Source organism: Trichoplusia ni, chromosome 21 (genome assembly GCF_003590095.1).
Source record: "Trichoplusia ni isolate ovarian cell line Hi5 chromosome 21, tn1, whole genome shotgun sequence".
Lineage (NCBI taxonomy): Eukaryota > Metazoa > Arthropoda > Insecta > Lepidoptera > Noctuidae > Trichoplusia > Trichoplusia ni.
In genome coordinates this window covers 564,034-583,400 of record NC_039498.1, presented here as the reverse complement: position 1 = coordinate 583,400, position 19,367 = coordinate 564,034, and the positions used below count along the sequence as shown (strand labels likewise).

The 19,367-nt window shown below is 34.1% G+C and overlaps 1 protein-coding gene across 2 annotated transcripts; it reads right to left on the bottom strand.

The window, feature by feature from the left end:
- Positions 1-1,924: 1,924 nt before the first annotated feature.
- LOC113504342 (endoplasmic reticulum junction formation protein lunapark-B) lies at positions 1,925-18,860 on the bottom strand. Of its 2 annotated transcripts, none has more exons than XM_026886609.1 (9): positions 18,481-18,860; positions 9,144-9,379; positions 8,135-8,267; positions 7,401-7,515; positions 5,903-6,027; positions 5,266-5,395; positions 4,584-4,724; positions 3,980-4,063; positions 1,925-3,583 (listed from the first exon to the last, which is right to left on the bottom strand). In XM_026886609.1, the coding sequence occupies exons 1-9, from the start codon at positions 18,505-18,507 to the stop codon at positions 3,507-3,509; spliced, it is 1,068 nt and encodes a 355-aa protein (XP_026742410.1). In that variant the 5' UTR covers positions 18,508-18,860; the 3' UTR covers positions 1,925-3,506. The 2 variants fall into 2 exon arrangements, with proteins under 2 accessions (XP_026742410.1, XP_026742411.1); XM_026886610.1 differs by having other exon boundaries at positions 7,428-7,515.
- Between the last annotated feature and the right edge of the window lie 507 nt (positions 18,861-19,367).

The following is a 19,367-nucleotide window of genomic DNA, read 5'->3' as shown; positions in this document are numbered from 1 at the left end:
GGACCACCGAACGCTTTTAACTGAAGTTCAGGCACACGGAGTCGCGGGCCACAACTAGTAATGAAATAATTACATATACATAAGGCAATAAGATGGATGTATTTGGCCGACTTTGAACTAAAGAATAATGATATTTGTCGACTATGACCAGTCGAGGGGTGTTTTAAAACCTCCTTATAGATAACCATTTAAATGATACTTCATATAGACTTATAGAAGTTGTACCAAAGGCGTTGGAGATTAAATATAAAAGTTCTGGAAAGTTTTTTTTGAACCATTTGTTAAATCCTAAGATTTGAATACATGGTATATCTAAAGGAGGACGAAATAGTCTCTTATAAACGTAATAGCACAACATGGAGATAATAATAATTATTGGTTGTCTATGTCACAATCCATAAATAATGTATTGTCTTTTAATTATTCTTAAAAGAGAGTTTATTGCAGTTCTATATTTTATTGGAAGTATTTATGTTAATCTGTTAAATTAATGTATATTTATTTTATTCACAATCTATATTTGTAAGAACGTTTTATAATTGTCAGCTGTTTGAATGAATGAGTGATCATTTAAATGAATGAGATTGAATGTCAAATGTTCAATAAATTGCATAATAAGTAACATGTCTAAATATTTCAAAATCTATCTAAGAATAGACAAGACTCACGATTAACCATAGATAACATTTGCACAGTTTACAAACAGATATCTAAAAATGAATGATTAAATTACTATTTTTAATGTCATATTATTTTTATGTATTAATCAGTATTATAGTTATTTACTTGTGCCATTATCCAACCAATTATTATTACAATCTCCTTACAATATAATTCTCTCATATGTTTTCCTTCCGGGCTATATATTTTAATAACTATACAGCTATAAGCACTGTACATGAACTTGAAATAAAAACATCGAAATATATACTTTAAGACATACACAATACAGTTGAAATTCCCAATAATTAATACGAAGAAGAGAATTCTTCAAATTAACTCTACTTAAATAGGAATAAAGTACACATTTCAATGTTAAAGTTCGATAGTCAATAAACTTGTGTCTCGCCTACTAGAACTACGAAACGCCTAAACCGATTCCGATGCGATTCTAATGAAACTACAATGGTATCTAAACTTTCTATGCGACACTATCAATGGGGCAGTTAAAATTCTATTGTTTATTTTTATCCTATTGTTTTTCGAAATAAAATGATAAATTTATTAATTATACAAGGCACGTAAATTGTATTTATCAACTTATCATAACACGTGTTTGTAAAAAGCTAGTTCACATGTTTTTAAAGGTATTAGAATGGATGACTTTGATATTTAGTTTTCTTAAGAGACGATTTTTGAACAACTCAAAAAATTACTGAAAAGTTTTTTGATCTGTTGAACACGCAATTCTAGAAACTACTAGGTCGAATTGAAAAAAACTTTACGCATTTGCGCTTTGTCCATTTATCGAAAAAACTATAAGCATAACTATAAAACCAATATAAGTTAAAAACAATCTAAGTTATTCACAACCAAAATATATACATAGATATAGAAATATACATACAATAACAACCGCTTTTTTTACAGTCGGTTAAAAAGTTTATCACCAATTCTAATACCTTTTATTTACCACAACATCAAAATGACAATAATAATTAATATTTATTGTCAGTCGTTTATGTTTGCCAATCGAGATCGCACACACGTCTCAAACGAATAAACGTGATATCATACAATTTTTAAATTGAGCAAGATTATGTATGGGATGAATGCATGGATAGCCGAGTAGTTGAGGTCACCACGCCAAACCCACTGTGCAGGACGTGTTGTGTTACGATCCCCGCGTAGGACAAGCATTTGTGTGATCCACGAATGCTTGTCCTGAGTCTGGGCGTCTTTGTGCATGTGACTTGAATGTTTGTGAAACCTTTGTGACACAAGGATTAATTTCTTTAATGCGGGAGTCGCTTTTTGTTTTAGAGATTTTATAAATCATGAGAATACCATGAGTTGAGTTCACCAAAACTATTTTCGGGATCTCATTGGTAAGGAATAATGGACTTTAATTACATAGCAAAAGTAGTAAAAATATTCTTATTGCTATGTAGTTAAAGTCTATTTCTAAAATCATTAACGAACTGATGACGAATACGGAATTGAATCACAATAATACGTGTGTTTATCATCAAAAATGTTATTTTTTTAAAGACGATTTTGTTTAATAATGGTTTACTGACGCGTATTTATTGGAATAGCTAAACTAGTTTCAGTTCTGACCATATAGATCCAAGATGGCTTTGCCCAGCAGTGGGCCTCACTCAGAAACCAGTATTAAAAGTTCTTAAAACATTTTTCTAGGACAAAATCCAGAAATTATTACAAAATCGTAAAGCAATCACGTTTACTAGATTGAGACTTACAAAAACAAATAATAAATAAATTAAATATTATAAATAACAGTATTTACCCAATCCGCCACACATTTGATAGGTATACCGTATTGTTGAACGAAAATGTACTTTATGTTACTGCTTTTAAAGCTCAATATTCTATAACTATAGTTGTTATTGCTTTTGGTTTTAAATTACTTATACCTAGTTTTCGATGCTTCGTTTTTGTATTTCTTGGTGCATTTTTAGTTAATTATTTTGTTACAAAATAAATAACTAACATTAGAATTCAATTGAATACTTTTACCTAACTTGAAACTTCAAATATTATGTTAAAGAAACGCGTCAAAAATAGCGAAATTCTGTACAAGTATTGGCGTCAAATTACTTAGGATAAGAGATCCGAGGTTTGCTAGAGCGAGAACAATGTATACAAGCAAGCTGTGTGAAACAGAGACAGCTATATTTTGTAGCTCTTTCTCGACTTGCCAAATTACACATCAAAATAATTGCCATTAGAAACACCAATCATTTTAACAGCAACAATTGCTTTCATTTCGCTATCGTTACGCGTTCTTTTCAATACATAATACAACTAAATTCAGTTAACTATAATCTGTCAAAGACAAACAAACAGATTCAAATCATTTTTACTGCATAACATTACTACCGGATTCCAAAACCTATCACAAAATTAAAATAAGGAAGACAGAATCAGAACTTTCAACATATTCCTAAGGAAAAAGGCATTATTAAGACATTTGCCATTGCAATTTGAACTCTATACTTAGTGAGATAAAGTAGTCCATTTACAACCAGCTTGTAATTATTGTAGCTCTGATATTAGCCATTGCAATTCAAACCTTATTCCTTGAACGATAAAGTGTTCCATTAAAAATCTGGTATCATTTTTCTACTCGACAATGGTCAGAGCAATTTGAACTTTAAACTTACAAACATAAAGTCCAAACACAGGCTGATATTATAACCTACAACCATGTATAGCTCCAATGGAATTTGAACTTTAAATTCAATACGATAAAGTACATAATCGTCAACAATACATTGACATTACCTCGCTCGGTGCCTATGATAGATGTGAATTGACGTGACTCAGTCTTCTTTCTTGAGTTTCTCGGATTTCGGCGACCCCTCGCACGAGGGGGGACGATCCGATTCGCCTTCAGAACCTGGACAGAACGAATTTAAAAATATAAAATATCTGACTGTCTGTCTCGCTTTAACGCCACGCAACCGATTGTAATATAATTTCGTAGATGGATAGTCTAGACTCTAGAGCTTGAGACAGGACATAGAATACTTTACAACTTTGAAAAGAAAGTTGATGAAAATGGTGGGTCAAACGTTATATGAGTTTTTTTTAAATCGACTACGGCTTTTATATTGCTTATTTAAGACAATTAACTATGTGCGAAGCGGTTTCTAGGTATTTTCATTTTAAGTGGTTCGGTAATAGGGGAGAGGGTCAATATTATAAAGGGCATGTTTCTGGGGATGCTTGAATGTGGATACGTGAACTACCGCGTGCCTTACCAACACAATGGAAATAAGATAGTGTTACTGACCGCATCGCCTCGAGGCGTCGCCCGCGTGCTTATCGTCGTCACTCTCGCTGGCAGAACTAGCGATAGACGAATCATCACCGCTACCTGTAACATAATTATAATATATGTATCATATTTATCGAAAAAACGTAACAGGCTAATTAATCGTAACTTATATGCTGCAGATTGCACGGATAGCCGAGTGGTTAAGGTCATCAAGCCAATCCCATTGCGTGCGACGTGTCGTGGAGTCGATCCCCGCCAAGGAGAAGAGTTCGTGTGTTCCAAGAATGCTTGTCCTGTTTCAGAGTGTTTGTGACTTAAATGTTAACCTCGAAAAAGGATCAAAATATTTTTTGCAGGAGAGGTTTAATAAAATATGCTTGTTGTTAGGATTGTTTTCTCATTTTTGGTTGCATCCAAATACGCTATATGTCGGGCATAGGGCTGCCAGTTTTAAATGTATCTATCTTTTCTGGAATATATCTAATACAATAAAAAAACTGAGAATCTGCTTTCTTTGAATGAGTATTGAGGCTATTGAGTGAATTGGGACACACGAGGGCCACGTACGCCAGGTACATCACGAACGGCCTGTACTTACAGAAGCCTCTAGCATACATACCGGCCATGGACGCGTTGAGCGCGGGCAGCGGCCTGGCGGCCAGCAGCGGCGCGGCGGGGCGCTGCTTGCGGGCCGGGTTCAGGCGCCCGCAGTACGCGCACACGTACGACACGTAGTCGAACTCCTCGACCATCGCCATGCCTGAGGAGACACGGTCACATGTAACGACGTGTTGAGGGTCACTCTATACTAAGATAGGGTTGAAAACCATTCAAACCAGGGGAAGGACAAACAAACAGGCTAGCAATCGTTACTGCGTTGTTAGTAGTTACTGCACATTTTTGATAAATTTAAGTAGGCTTAGGGTTAAGGGCTCGATTACTATGTGCTACATAAATGCTTTTCTTTGGTGTCTTTGTGCATGTGACTTGAATGTTTGTAAAAAAGGAAATTCCTTAAAAGAAAGTCTACCCAAAAAAGAAATAGAATGCCTACGGAAAGTAAGAAAGCGTTTTGCTGTATTGTACTATGAACGTCAAGTGTGCTTATTGAATTTGAAACGATCACCTTGCTACAGATTTAAATTTTTGCTACAAAAGTCGAAATTGCTACAGCTGACAATTTCGGGAGGAATTTACACTGACCTTTACACCTCTTGAAATCATTCCTACCTAGTCCAAGTTGATATAACTTAATAAACCATTTTTTTATCTCATGAAACTGTTCAACAATGAAGACTTACCATTATGAGAAAAGCACTCCGAACAGATAAGTGCCATGCGATGGTTGGGACCGTCCTTGAGGAGGTAGTCCACTACTTTGTCCAGAGCTGAGCGGTTCTTGTCGGGCAACGGGCGAGGCAATTGGTCGGACTGGGGAACGAAATGGAACATTGTGACCAAGGATGATCAAAATTGATGATAAAAATGGTCGTTTGAAAGGTTTATCAAACATTTAAGTATTGGAAGTTAGATTTATAAAAAAAATAGTTTTAATGCGCATTTGTCACTAGATGGCGTAGCTTTTTTGTTTTATTTATAAAAAAAGGTACATGGTAAACTTCTCAGCTAGAACAGGGTCTCACAAAACAGTCAAAACTGTTTGACTTGGTTTGAAGGACCTTCAAATCTATCGACCAACAACAATGACAAAAAACAACATTTTTCTGGGTCCTCAAGAATCAGTACCCCAAATGCACTGTTAAAGACATTTCAAGATAAAAAAAACGATAGTCTGATTAAGAAAATACAAATAGTCTATTGATCTCCTCAAACTTAAACAACATTGACCCCAAAGAATCCGAAAATTTTACTGTATACTAAGACCATTAATCTACTCCAATTTCCCCCAAATAATTCATAATTCTGCTTCCAACTTACCCTAAGTCTAGCTCCCTTATAAACCGAGTTGGGTGAATTGACGACGGGCACCAGCATCCTGTTGTTGGAGACAGGAGTCGAGGTCTGCAGCGCCATCTGTCTCTGTCTTAGCTGTCCAGGTGTAGCTATGGATAGTATGAGTAAGAGTGATAAGTTGTGAAGTGTGGTCGATGATGTCGTAGGGGATAGTGCGATTTAGCGAATATACCACAATATGTAAGTCTTGATAACACGTGTGTTTATATTCATTTTTCCAACGTTTTTATAAATTCCCTTGCTTGTTTGTCGTTTCGGATGAATTTTAGCAACACAATTTGAGGCATTTCCCAATAAGCTAGCAGGCTGAAATTTTCAGTGTAGCTTCAACCAGATAAAAATGCAATTTACAACTATAAAAACTGACAAGCTTTAATAAAAATTGACATTTGAATACGGGGGTATTTATATTTTTAAATCGGAGATGTGAAGTTACTTGTCGGTTGTGAATGACATTTTGGATCAGCGCATTTACATTAAATTTATCATATACGCGGAATTTTCAAATGCTAGTTTCGCGGATGTGCTCTATCCCCGACAATATGGTAAATTTATTTATTAAGCCTTTTTTTCTATGTGCCTATGGCCAAAAAGTGGGCAGGTTGACTGCGGTATCTTTGACCTACTTAGGTCATTATATAGGTGGGTTAATAGACAATTAGGGGAACACCAAAAACTGGGCTACACTTTGTTGAGGAGCATAAAACTCGCAATGGATATCTAGATCCTATTTCAAGTTATGTTTGCATCCATTAACTTCGACTTGCAGTAATGAACATTATGTTTCTATATGTACCCTACTGAAACTATATATTATGTACACAATATTCAGACTAGCATCGATCTATGCATTTATAATTACACTTTTCGATGGGATCTCATTACCATGCTACTAAGGGAACACTCTTTAGAAACACTCATGCCTATATGGTAAGTTATTGATGATTAACATCTAAAACTAAACTCTATTTATACTAGGATAGGGTTGAAAACCATTCGATAAACAAGGGGAAAAACATAAAAACAGGCATCCAATCAAAATTGATAACCCTGAAACAATCTTAGATCTTATGAGAAGTATAAATATATAAAAGAGGAAACATAATTTTTAAAAATTATAAGGTAACTGAATATTTTTTCTTTTGAAAGTTGAGCGGGCTTTATCCCCGTATAAAAATACTTGATTATCAAGCATTTTGGTATCATTAAGCACATAATTTGAATGCGTTTATTGCTAAACTCAGAGTGACACGAGGATTATAGTCAATACATATTGTATTTTCATTAAATCAATCATTAATATTTTTTTGCTTATTTGGATCGTACAAGTAAATCCTGCGATTTTTTTTAATACAGCATCCGATTTCACAGTTTCTTCAAATATTTCCCTACTATTAAATTCCCTTTAAAGTGATTTCTCTAAGCTAATAATCTATTTGGATTATTTACAAAGGATGTCTACCTGGTACCGGCGTGCTAGGGGTATTACCGGGCACATTGGTTGACGGGACGAACGGTTTCAATGCTTTCGACTGCTCTTCCGGACTTCCATATTTATCTAGGATCTCTTTGGCGACCTGAAAGGGAATTGGGAATTAGTTTTATTATTAGTAACATATTTTTTATATTTCCTTTTTGAGGCGTCTGTAATGGTGTTGTCATTAAGAAATCGATAAATCATTTTTTCCAATAATTAAGGAAGGACCAACCATTTTTGTTGACTAAAACAAACTATGTGTCTGTAGAATACTCTACAATAATTTTATAAGGTGATTCTATTACCATTTTCACTTTATTATGGCAAATTTAAATAGGTTTACACAAGTATGGAAAATAATAAAAATTCAAAGAAAAACAGTTTTGACAGCACGAGTGGTTGAGGTCACCACACCAAACCCAGTCTGGGCGACGTGTCGCGGTTTCGATTCGACCATAGGACAAGCATTTGTGTGATCCACGAATGCTTGTTCTGAGTCTGGGTGTCTTTGTGCGTGTGAATTGTATGTTTGTAAGACCCGCGACACAAAGATTAAATTCGTTATTGCGGGAGGAATTTTTTTGATGTTACATGACGCCACAATTGGCGGTTAGCGCTTAGAGCTATCGTTTACAGAAAATATTTGGATGGGGTTCATATAGAAGGAGCAAAAAAATATATAAATAAAGAAAATAAAACCTTTATACATATAAACTTACTTTATAAGTCTCAGTATTCATAACCTCTTCTAATATTTTCTTCTTTTCCTCTCTCATTTTGCTCAGTTTCAGCCTGTTCTTATTTAGAGTCCAGTTATAATACCACGATATAGCTGACCGTAAGAATATTACTCTGAAATTTAATAAAAACAATTAAAATCCGCAATTTCTTAGCAAATTGGTCACATATGCCTAACGATCATTAAATCTTTTATTGCCGATACAAACTTCTGTTAACGATGTACAGTCGTCAAAATAAGTCGGATAGCAATTCAACTATCAAACTACCCACCTTTTTGGTGATATGTAGGAAAAGGTTTTGAATCTATATACTAATATATAAAGCTGAAGAGTTTGTTTGTTTGTGTGTTTGAACGCGCTAATCTCAGGAACTACTGGTCCAAATTGAAAAAAAATCTTTTTATGTTGAATAGACCATTAATCGAGGAAGGCTTTAGGCTATAAACCATCACGCTGCGACTACTAGGAGCGAAGATACAATGGAAAATGTGGAAAAAACAGGGCAGGTATAAATCATAACTTATATCTTCTAGCCACGGGAACGAAGTCGCGGGCAACAGCTAGTGTGATATAACTAAACCAGTTGTTAAGACTATTAATTAAGCTTATTATTCAACAGCAATATGAATTTGTGTGCCTGCAGTTGTTTTCAAAATCTGACTGTGTCAACAGTCTTTTCTTTTAGGCCTCACAATTAACTTTACTAGGCTTCCTTAAGTATGATATAGCCTAAGATCAAGTATATTGTGTAGATGAAATGTCCTAATTAAATCCAGGCGTAAATAGATTTCGTTGGCTGATAAAAATGATAAATACATAATATAAGGTAGAGGATAGGAGAGTTAGCGCGGAAAATAATGGATCCGACTGTGAGTCAACTTCAAAACAATTTGCTTGCGTCAAATGTCATCGTGGGCAAAAATCGAAAAACACAAAGAGGACTGGAAGAAGAAGGAGGCGTTTGACTATCAAAATGTCGAATACTCACAAAATAGGCAGAACCAACAACGGCGAGGCGTACAACAACGAATGCAGCCAATGCTGACTCCGTCCGACGTACATGTAATAGTATAATATGGCGAACAGCACGTATAGACCCACGGAGTACGCCATCACGTACCCTATGACGCGCTTGTGGGTCTGCTCCTTGTACTGTCCATCCCTTTCGATCCCTTTTATATCGGTCTCAAGTCGTTCGAGTATTTCTATTGTTGTTTTCTTGCGCTGTTGAAGAAGAAAACCATAATTATATGGTAAAGGATGGTTATGAGAGGGTGGTTAGGGTCACCACGCCAAACCCACTGGTCGCCGCGTGTTGCGGGTTCGGTCCGCGCGTATGACGAGCATTTGTATGATCCCCGAATGAAAAGTTTCTTAATTCAAAATTCAGCAGTACTTATAATAAAATAAGAAACCATATCTAGAAAACGTGGTTTCCAAGAAGAGAGTTAAGAAAAGAGGGCAGAAGCGCGCCATCTATGAACAAAACTTTGTCAACAGTCTTTCTTTAATACCGAGATGTCTACAAACAATGTTTTCTATCAGAATCTAGGAATAGAGATTTCTTTGAACTGAACCTAAGTAGTAGATAGCTGTATTTAGTAATATCGTTTAACTGAGTTTCAATATTTTAAGTTTCAAGCTCAAAAATTCACAATCCTAACTTGACCTGTGTCAAGTATAAATCAACAGTCTTTATTACAAAACCTTAGTCAATCAAATCACATGAATCTAGACCAGTTTCAAACCAATACTTACAAGTACTAAATCCTTCAGACTACTCAACACACCGGCTTCCCCAAACAGTGATTAGGTCACCCAACCGTGTATAAGAATAATAACAAGAAAAATACGTATAAATAACGTTACGTAACTAAACATAGTAGATAACAAAAGTGACCTTCCGAAACAACCTTAAATATTTATGAAACCTCTTTAATAAGCAGAATATATTAATATAAACATCGACTAGCTACTCTCAGTATTGTTATATCTTCACAGAATCTTTTAACCCTTAAAAATGACTCCTTCCGTACCTTATATCGATTCTGGGTCCCAATTCTGCAATGGCCGATGGATGAATGAAAATTGGCTTAAAATTATAATATTTAAAAAAATATTTGGAAATTCAGTATGGGACGGTACAGTCAAGGTCAATACAATGAATTTTCAGTTATTATGTTGGTATAATGATTGAGAGAATAGGAATAATTTCAAATTTAATGGAATTTCTATTCAATCATTGGCAATTGTTAATAGCAGCATCGGGGCCCTGGAGGAATGCCACCTTGCTTTAAAGACACATTACTGATCATGTGAAAGTGTGACAGCGCAATACACGGCGTAGAATGGCCTCTCTTTTCCACATCGGCAATGATATTACTTTAAGACTTAGTAGACTTCTGCTCTTACGCCAATTCCCAAGGAAAACGGTCAAAGAATCATTATAAAAATGAACACAGCGTCAATCTTTGGAATTTAAATATAATAACGTTATTGTACTTGCGAAAAGATGATAATAACTAACTGTGACAGAAATGAATAGACTACTAGATAAAGATAGTTTTATATTGCTTCATGTCGTAATCCTACTAATATTATAAACACGAAAGTTTGTATTTATGGATGTTTTCTCTTCTTTCACGAAAAAACCGCTGAACGGCTGTAGACCAAACTCGGCGCTCAGTTTATAATCAGGATTAACACATAGGATATTTTTTTTAGGGGAGGTGCCCGCGGGCCACTGCTGGTACGTTGCATAAACCTATCGTGACGGTGGGCGCAGAGTGCAAAAATGCTCTACAAAGATCTAGCAAAGCGTCTTGTTGACACTTCCCGTGACCCAAAGGCTGGCTTTTACCTCGTACAAAGGATTAGCATTGCCATTCAACGTGGCAATACCGCCTTTCGAATCCTCCCAACCGATTAATGCTAATGAATTTCTTTAATGATCTTTTTCATGTTTGGATTCTAATCTATACAAAAAAGAGTGTTGAAAAAAGTATAAAAAATCACCAAAAAACCGTGTGAATACTTTTTCTTTCCAAATCATTTTTATTACTGCATTGTTATTTTTAACGAACTAACTAAAGTAAGATTTTGACCATTGAATACTGGTTGATACGACTTGAAAAATAATGGTTTCTTTTTTATAAATGCTTTTCTAGCAACGAGTGTTTTTTTCTTGTAATTTTAGACCAACTCCCGAGGCTGTCAAAACTCGTATTTTAAACATTCTGAAAAGTGATAATTTTAGCCTTGAGATGTAGTTTACAGTTACACCGAAATACGAGAGAATATTTGGAGTTTTAATTACGAGATGTTGTCTAATAGGCAAGGCCTAAATAGTGCCTATTTAGTATTTACCAACTTTAGGCAGATCAATCTGTTTTTTTGTTTGGATCCCCAAGGCCCTAGCAACAGTTTAATTTGTTCTTAATTTATACAGTAAAAGATTAAAATCATCAGTAAAAACTCCAACTGCCTAGCCTATCCCGGTTCATGAGATATAGCGTGGTGACTGACGGACAGAAGGACAGAGAGATGGAAAGATAAACGAAGCCTCAATAATAGGGTTCTGTTTTGACCCTTTGATTATCTTATATGCACTTTTTAAATGGAACTAATAATTGTCCTCATTTCAGAAGGCTTGGCGACCAATGCTTGAACCATTTCAGGGTATTAATATTCCATCAAATTTTGCCGCAGACGAAAACGTTCACTTTCCTTGAAAGTTTTGCATTTTACGGCAATTGGAGCATGTCTCGTCCAAAACTATAAACCAATTTTACACCTTATTGCAAATAACAATAAAACTGAAAATGAAACAATACCTACACTAAAATAGTGACATATATTTTCCAAAATGAGCGTTAAATGTATAGACATAAAGTTTAAATAGCAATGGCAGTCTATTAGTGGTACTGCAGGTATATTTCAAAATGAACTTTAAAGCATTTGAAATCGAGTTCAATTTAGAATATTTCTGTTTAGAATTGTAAAAGACAGTTTACCTGACCTCAGACAAAGAAGAAAAGTGAAGGTGTATTGAAAGAACTTATTGTAGTAATGATTTCGGTTTTTATATTAACTGGGTTATTGACTTTTGTGGTAATGGTTAGTTCATTTAAATTTGCCAAACTGTGCTTTGGTCGACTTTCGGTCAATTTGATATGCTTTATTTTTTTTAGTTAGACGACATGTCATATTAGACGGCACGGCTAGCCCAGTGGTTGAGGTTACCACTTTCCTACTACAAACCCACTGAGCGCGGCGTGTCGAGGGTTCGATCCTCGCGAGGGACAAGCATTTGTGTGTTCCACAAATGCTTGACCTGAGTCTGGATGTCTTTATGTGACTTGAATGTTTGTGAAAACCCCCGAGACACAAGGATTGAATTACTTAATGCGGGCTTCGTTTTTTTTTTTTGACTTTGATCTGATTGCAGCTACAAGTCCGATGGACTTGAAATTTTGCATTGAAATGTATATTGCATGTAATATCATGACATGGAGCTGATCTGACGCTGGAGATGGAAGATGGGCTCCCCAATAAACCGACACGACGATCCCATAAAATGAAAGCAAGTTGCTAAAATGTTACATAGGGTTTTATAAAAGAACCACTCTCCTTATTAGTCTTATAAAGACTTAAATATGTTTAAAAAAAAAGGGGCCATACACAATGATTTCAATAGCTAAGAAACGATGATACCTAACACCAATTATATGGATAATAAATAGTCTTTTAATTACATTGTCAGTAATCGACATATTTAGAAGAAGACAATACTTTTATTTTATTTTTATTTGCTATTTACAATAAACGCATTTGCCTTTGAAACGTTCACCGTCTGCCCACATGCAATACGATAGCACCAAAGGGTACGGGCGAAGACAAAAGTTAGTGTAACAAAGTCGGTTACAATTAAATCTATGTGACATCCGTTACATAAACAGCTAGGCTTTAACCCATCGAAAAGTTACATTGAAGTGACAAGTCAAAGTCAAGACACTTGACAAAAGGGAAAGTCATTTCCTTCGATTTAAAGTTCGAGTCAGTGCGAGTCAAGTGCGAGTCAGTCTCGCGACATAAAGGTAGGATTCGTATAAATAGGCAAAAAAAAACGAAATTATGCGGTGACAAAATAAAATATTGGGTACCCTCAAAATTATTTGTTAGCCTGATTATCCATCTGGCCGTTCGTCTATCACAAGGCTGTATCTCTTAAAGATGTATAGGTAGACAATTAAAATTTTCCTAGATAATATGTTTTTCTGCCAGTATAACAACAAAATAGGGTAATCATTTATTTTTCAAATGTATTTTAAGCCTACAGAAGCCTTACTGTCACGTGACCAACGGAGGTTCAAACTTCACCGATTTCATGATCTAGAATTTAAATAACATATATTATCTGTTTTTAAAACTTATGCTCGCGATTGTTTATCGGAAGAATCTGAGGTAATCGATACCGTTACGAGATCAGAAAACCGAGTCATAAAAACTATACACAGTTATGTATCTGAACGGAATTAATATTACCCGGTTTTTAATCGTTTTTTAATTACTATACTACTAATATTATAAACGCGAAAGTATGTATGTCGGGATGTTTGATGCTCTTTCACGCAAAAACCACTAAACGGATTTAGACGAGACTTGGTATACAGATAGGTTAACAACGTCAATCATCATTTGATGTGTAGCGGACGGGCCCGCGGACAACAGCTACCAATCTAAAATAAGATCAAGTTTAAAACTAGATTTTTGATCTAAAATTACGTTTTCGTATCGATATTCTCCTACATATAAGAAAAGACAGCTTCCCAAAGCAAAAGAAGTTGATTATCACAGACATTCAACTGATTCACGTGGGAAAAATAAATATTGAAATAAAACAATTTATTTAACTTTTAAATAACCTTTATGAAGTATTGTTTTAATCAGCTGATTATAATTATAATCAAGTAAGAATCGTCGAGTTGTTTACCAAAAGGACGATTTAATGTCAGACACAAATAATCTAAATGAAAAAGAAAACGGCGTGGGAAAAACATTTAAGTTAAAATATAAAACTTTTTTTTTTTTAACATTTTTTTTTGTTAAAATGACCTGTAAACCTAGCTGGTAAGAATCAGTTTTTTAGGTTTTATTTACCAAAACCTAACCAATTTCTTTTTATTTGTCGTCTTACCTGACCTAACTGTTTTGTTTTAGCCCATTGGTACTGAAACTTCAGTATCGCGAGTCCAACTTCACCGGTTTTATCGATTTTGATCCAATCCTGAACCGGTTCTATGGAAACAACCCAAGATCGATTCGATCCAGTGTTATCAACGTCGTTGGATGTCGATCGAACGTAGTTACAACTCTTGACACTGCACGAAATAGTGTTAGGATCGGATTCCGGAGTAACGGTAAAACGGGGTAAATAGAATCAGTTTTGGAGTAGATGGAAGTCTGTTCTTGAAATGATTTTGAAGACAAAAGACAAAATAAAATTATGAAGTATATGAAGATTCTTAAACATTGAATAAAAATAATTGTGTTTAAGCATTTTCATAAAAGCAAAAGCGTGCGACCTCCGAAAAAACACTTTTTTCTATTCACCCAGTCCGTCAGTACGAATTCGAACTCGAATCGATTAAACAGAACTTACTATTATTATTTAGAGGTGAGGACCAACTTCACGTTGTATCTCTCATCTATGGAATAAGGAAACTTACATAAAATATCTCTTAAACGGATTGAGGGGGTACGGTATAAAAGGATTTGTGTGTAAAAACAACACCATTCATTTTGGGTAGTCGTGTAAAAATTGCATCGAAAAATCCTTTTACGAAAATTAAACATGAAAATTATATGGTATTGCCAGCTCTGACCGTAAAGATATCGGTCACAATTACAAAACACTACCTTTCTTTCCGAGGTAAAACGCTAATGACTTCAACCCACGTCGACGGCAAGGCCTGGGGATATGTTGACTTCATCTGACCACAAACACCCACACTTCTACTGCTTAAGCTAACCCAAAACATTACCTAGTTTATGCATACGTATAAATTTAGGATCCCAGCTAACTTCATGTCAAATTTCATCAAAATTGGTCATACCGTTTAGGCGTGAAGAAGTAACAAACTTTCGCTAATAAAACATTCGTGTGATAATGCGATCTGTGTAAAAACTACACACTTATATACCATGTTTATCAATATTCAACAACATATAAATATATGCGGTGAACAATGCCGTATTGTTGGGGTCGTTTATTACGCATTGTATTCGTGAGTATTACGGCTAGCCTTGACTGGTAACGCAAATTGAAGTTATACAAAAGATACTGTCTTTACGTATTTATTCCTAAAAGCGATCGACTTCAATGATCTTCAATGTGGGTTCAATAAACTAGGATGTTTTTCAAGCGACTTCAAAAACGAGGTTCTTAATTCGGATTGTTTCGGATACTTCAGACTGGGTGAACTTATATTGTTGTTTTTTTTTATTTAACGTGCTATAGCCGTCGTTAGGTCCCATAAAATGTTCATCATTAAGTTCAAGGTATAATCAAGGTATGTTTTTGTTCTTCAAAAAATATTATTACTTTACTGAGGTAGATACATAATAATTTAAGAACAGTATCGCCTAACTAATTTCTACCATTTCGTAAACCATCAAATTGCTTTAAGCGAGGCTTGTTTAAAAAATCCTACTGAATACTTTTAGACCGATTATAGGTCATAATAATATGCACTATACAGTAATGCAAGTTATCATGATTTGCTATATTTACCATTTAACAGATATAATATTCAATCATACATGTTTGTAATTTGTATGGATTATCCATCATAATTGTCAGACAAAGCTTAACTTTATCAGACTTTAATAGTGAGGGTCACGAAAACCATCAGACAAATTTATTTTTATATGTAGCCTTTTTTTTAAATACTTTAATTTCGAAAGAGTAAGAACAGTTACATTCTATTTCATAATAAAAAATAATGTTTAACAAAATATGGATGATTCAGAGGTATTTTTGCATTTAAAATATATATAAGTATGAATAATAAACCAGCCAGAAATTGAAAAAGGAGGTATATGCTATGAAATGTGAAATATGATGATGAATATTTGGTCACCACAGACTATAAATATATTATATCATTTTATTTAATTTATAGAGAAACGATTATCAGTCACCTAACTGTTTAATAAAACCATTACATTTTCATTACAACCAATGCATCATAACAATGTATCTACAATTATAATAAACTAACAAATTAAAGTTTTTAAAGACAAAATTATGTTTCTAAAGCCAACTATCTGAGGGTATATAATGCATCTTTATAAAGTTTAGGGATCTAGCAAGACTTTATCTCAGTTTGAAGTAGACAAGTTGTACAAAGTCGCAAAAATACTACTTCCAATAATAATGAAACACACTTTCAGAGCAAGACAACTTTAATGAAATATTACCGCGGTGTCATTCTTCAGCTGAAAATCTTAACACCGCGATACAGAAAGATGACGTCACTGACATATCGCCATCTATTAGATTTTGACAAAACTACAACAAATATTTTATAAGCCTAAACATTAAACATTAAATTAAATTAAATTTAGCAACCATCCTTGACCTAAACTTCATCATAGGTTTAAGAGATACACTGCTACCTGCTCATCTATACTAATATATAAAGCTGAAGAGTTTGTTTGTTTGTTTGAACGCGGTAATCTCAAGAACTACTGGTCCAAATTGAAAAATTATTTTTGTGTTGAATAGACCATTCATCAAGGAAGGCTTTAGGCTATAAACCATCACGCTGTGCCTAATAGGAGCGAAGATACAATGGAAAATGTGAAAAAAGCAGGGCAGGTATAAATCATAACTTATATCTTCTACCCACGGGGACGAAGTCGCGGGCAACAGCTAGTCTACAATAACACTACATATCAAAATCAAAATTGGTTCAGCAATTGCATACACAAAAGTTACAAATGTACAAATGAAGTTGTATTTATAAATTGCTTTTCCCTCATGAAATATAAATATCTATCCCCAATTATAAATATTTACCAATAAGGATTATTAATATTTATTGGACTTATGTATAACTTTTAATTAATTTTGCTGTACATGGCAATTGATTGTGATAAAAGACTATCTGCCATTTTCTTAGTCCATTGGCTGGTATTTTTCTAGTTAATATAAGTATAGTCTCTGATACTTTCGATCACAAAACTTTTGAAATTAAATTTTCTAAATGATCACAGCAGAGTTTGTGGTATGAGATAACTCAAAAAAATATAACATCACAAAATTGACATCTTATTGAATTAAAATAAAATTTGAGATTTACTATTGATGCTATAATGTTAAACTATACTTCTGATATGAAATTAAAAGATTAACATTCTTCCACCAACATTTAATTAGATTATGGGTTTTTTTTAACTATAATTAATAGATAAATAACAGGAAACCAGATTAATAACTTTTATTTTATGGTCAAAGTTTATTTAAGAACTGACATTTTTATTCACTAATTTAGAATCAAAGCTAAATTACTAATATCTAAACCAATTTAGTTAAATTAAATAGTAGGCAACAACACAATATTAAAACCTATAAATGAAATGAAACCTCCTTTGGCACAGAACTAAAGTTAACTGTCAATTAGAAGTATTTTAAAATTGGCTCAGCAGTTTATGATATTGAATACACAGTTACAAGCCAGACCTTATCTGAGTCATGACTTTATTAAAAAAAAAAAACAAATGAATTAAAAAAAAATGCACTTGAATGCAAAGAGTTTTAAATGCATAGTAATTTAAATACTACTTCAACTATTATTTAACATTTTAATTAATTTTATGCAAATAGCAGTGATAGAAATGATTATCTTTGAATAAAACTTTCATGCACAACTTTCTAGAACAGAATATTTAAACCTCTTTTAGCACAAACTACTTACTGTCATACTCATGTTTTTGAAGCACTATTGTTGTTATTTAATATCAAATAATCACTATTATATAGTTTATATATCAGCCTGTAGCTTAAACCTGGTATAAGGAAACCAGGTATATATTTAAAGGTTGCAGAAAGTCAAAATAAAGTCAGAGAATTTCAGTCTAGAATAATAGAGAAAATATGCCTAGGTGAGCTGTTGATTAGCAGGTTAGACTCATTTATAAAACCCTTCAGGTCATGGACAAAATTTTGAGTTGCCGCCAAATGAATATTAGAAACGTATCGAAATAGTTTTGGCTCTTTTACAAAACATATGTAAAAATCCATCATAATCAAATGTACTTACGCGAATTCTTGATATAATCAGACCCATTTTCTTGACTTTATAACTTCAATTATCAAGTAAATTTTATATAGAACACTTCACACACTTAACACAGCCTCGTTTTAGCGTTTTTAGAAGCTAAAAATAAGTTTGGCATAACCAGGGGATAGTTGATGACGACTGTATTATAACCTATAACGCCGATACAGGAACATTACAAAAATATAAAAGCTATTTTATAGGCAGTGTATTCATTCATCTAATTACATATCCACTAGTTATTTTCGATTCAATATCATTCGCAAAATCCACTACAAGAACTTCTGAACAAATAAAATTCAAGAAAAAAACATTTACTTTCAACAATCATCCACAGATAAAATATGACATTCTGCGGTGTTGTCAGGTAATCGCTCGAAAAAGTTGTGTTACATTTTCCTTTGCATTTTTCGACGTCAGATGAGAATTTACGTTGTTCCTTAAATACAGTTTATAAAAACTAACCATCTTAACCTCGCGTTTAGCACCTTACCTCGGCAAACGTAGTGTAGGACGTCCTCAGGCACGGTGGAGTGATGACTTGCGCAAGACGGCTGGCAGGAGCTGGATGCGAGAAGCCGAAAATCGATCTCAGTGGCGTGCACTTGGAGAGGCCTATGTCCAGCAGTGGACTTCGATAGGCTGATGATGATGATGATGATGATAGCACCTTAAGGTGTAATATTAAACTATTTTTCATCAGCTACCCAAATTGTGTGAAATACTGAAGTTCGCTAAAGACGGGCTGCCCAATTTTTTTGGACTCTAGATGTAACGACGTAGTTTCATTTCTATAATTTCGCTATAAAATTTATAGTCCTATTTTCTCACAATAGAATTCACGAAAATAAATATAATTGGCAACATTA

Excerpts from the sequence above, each read along its gene's own strand:
- LOC113504342 (XM_026886609.1), bottom strand. The coding sequence starts at position 18,507 with ATGGGTCTGATTATATCAAGAATTCGC. Across the intron at positions 6,028-7,400 it reads CCCTAGCACGCCGGTACCAG|CTACACCTGGACAGCTAAGA; the intron begins GTAGACATCCTT and ends TACTATCCATAG. Across the intron at positions 4,064-4,583 it reads GCTCAACGCGTCCATGGCCG|GTAGCGGTGATGATTCGTCT; the intron begins GTATGTATGCTA and ends ATTATGTTACAG.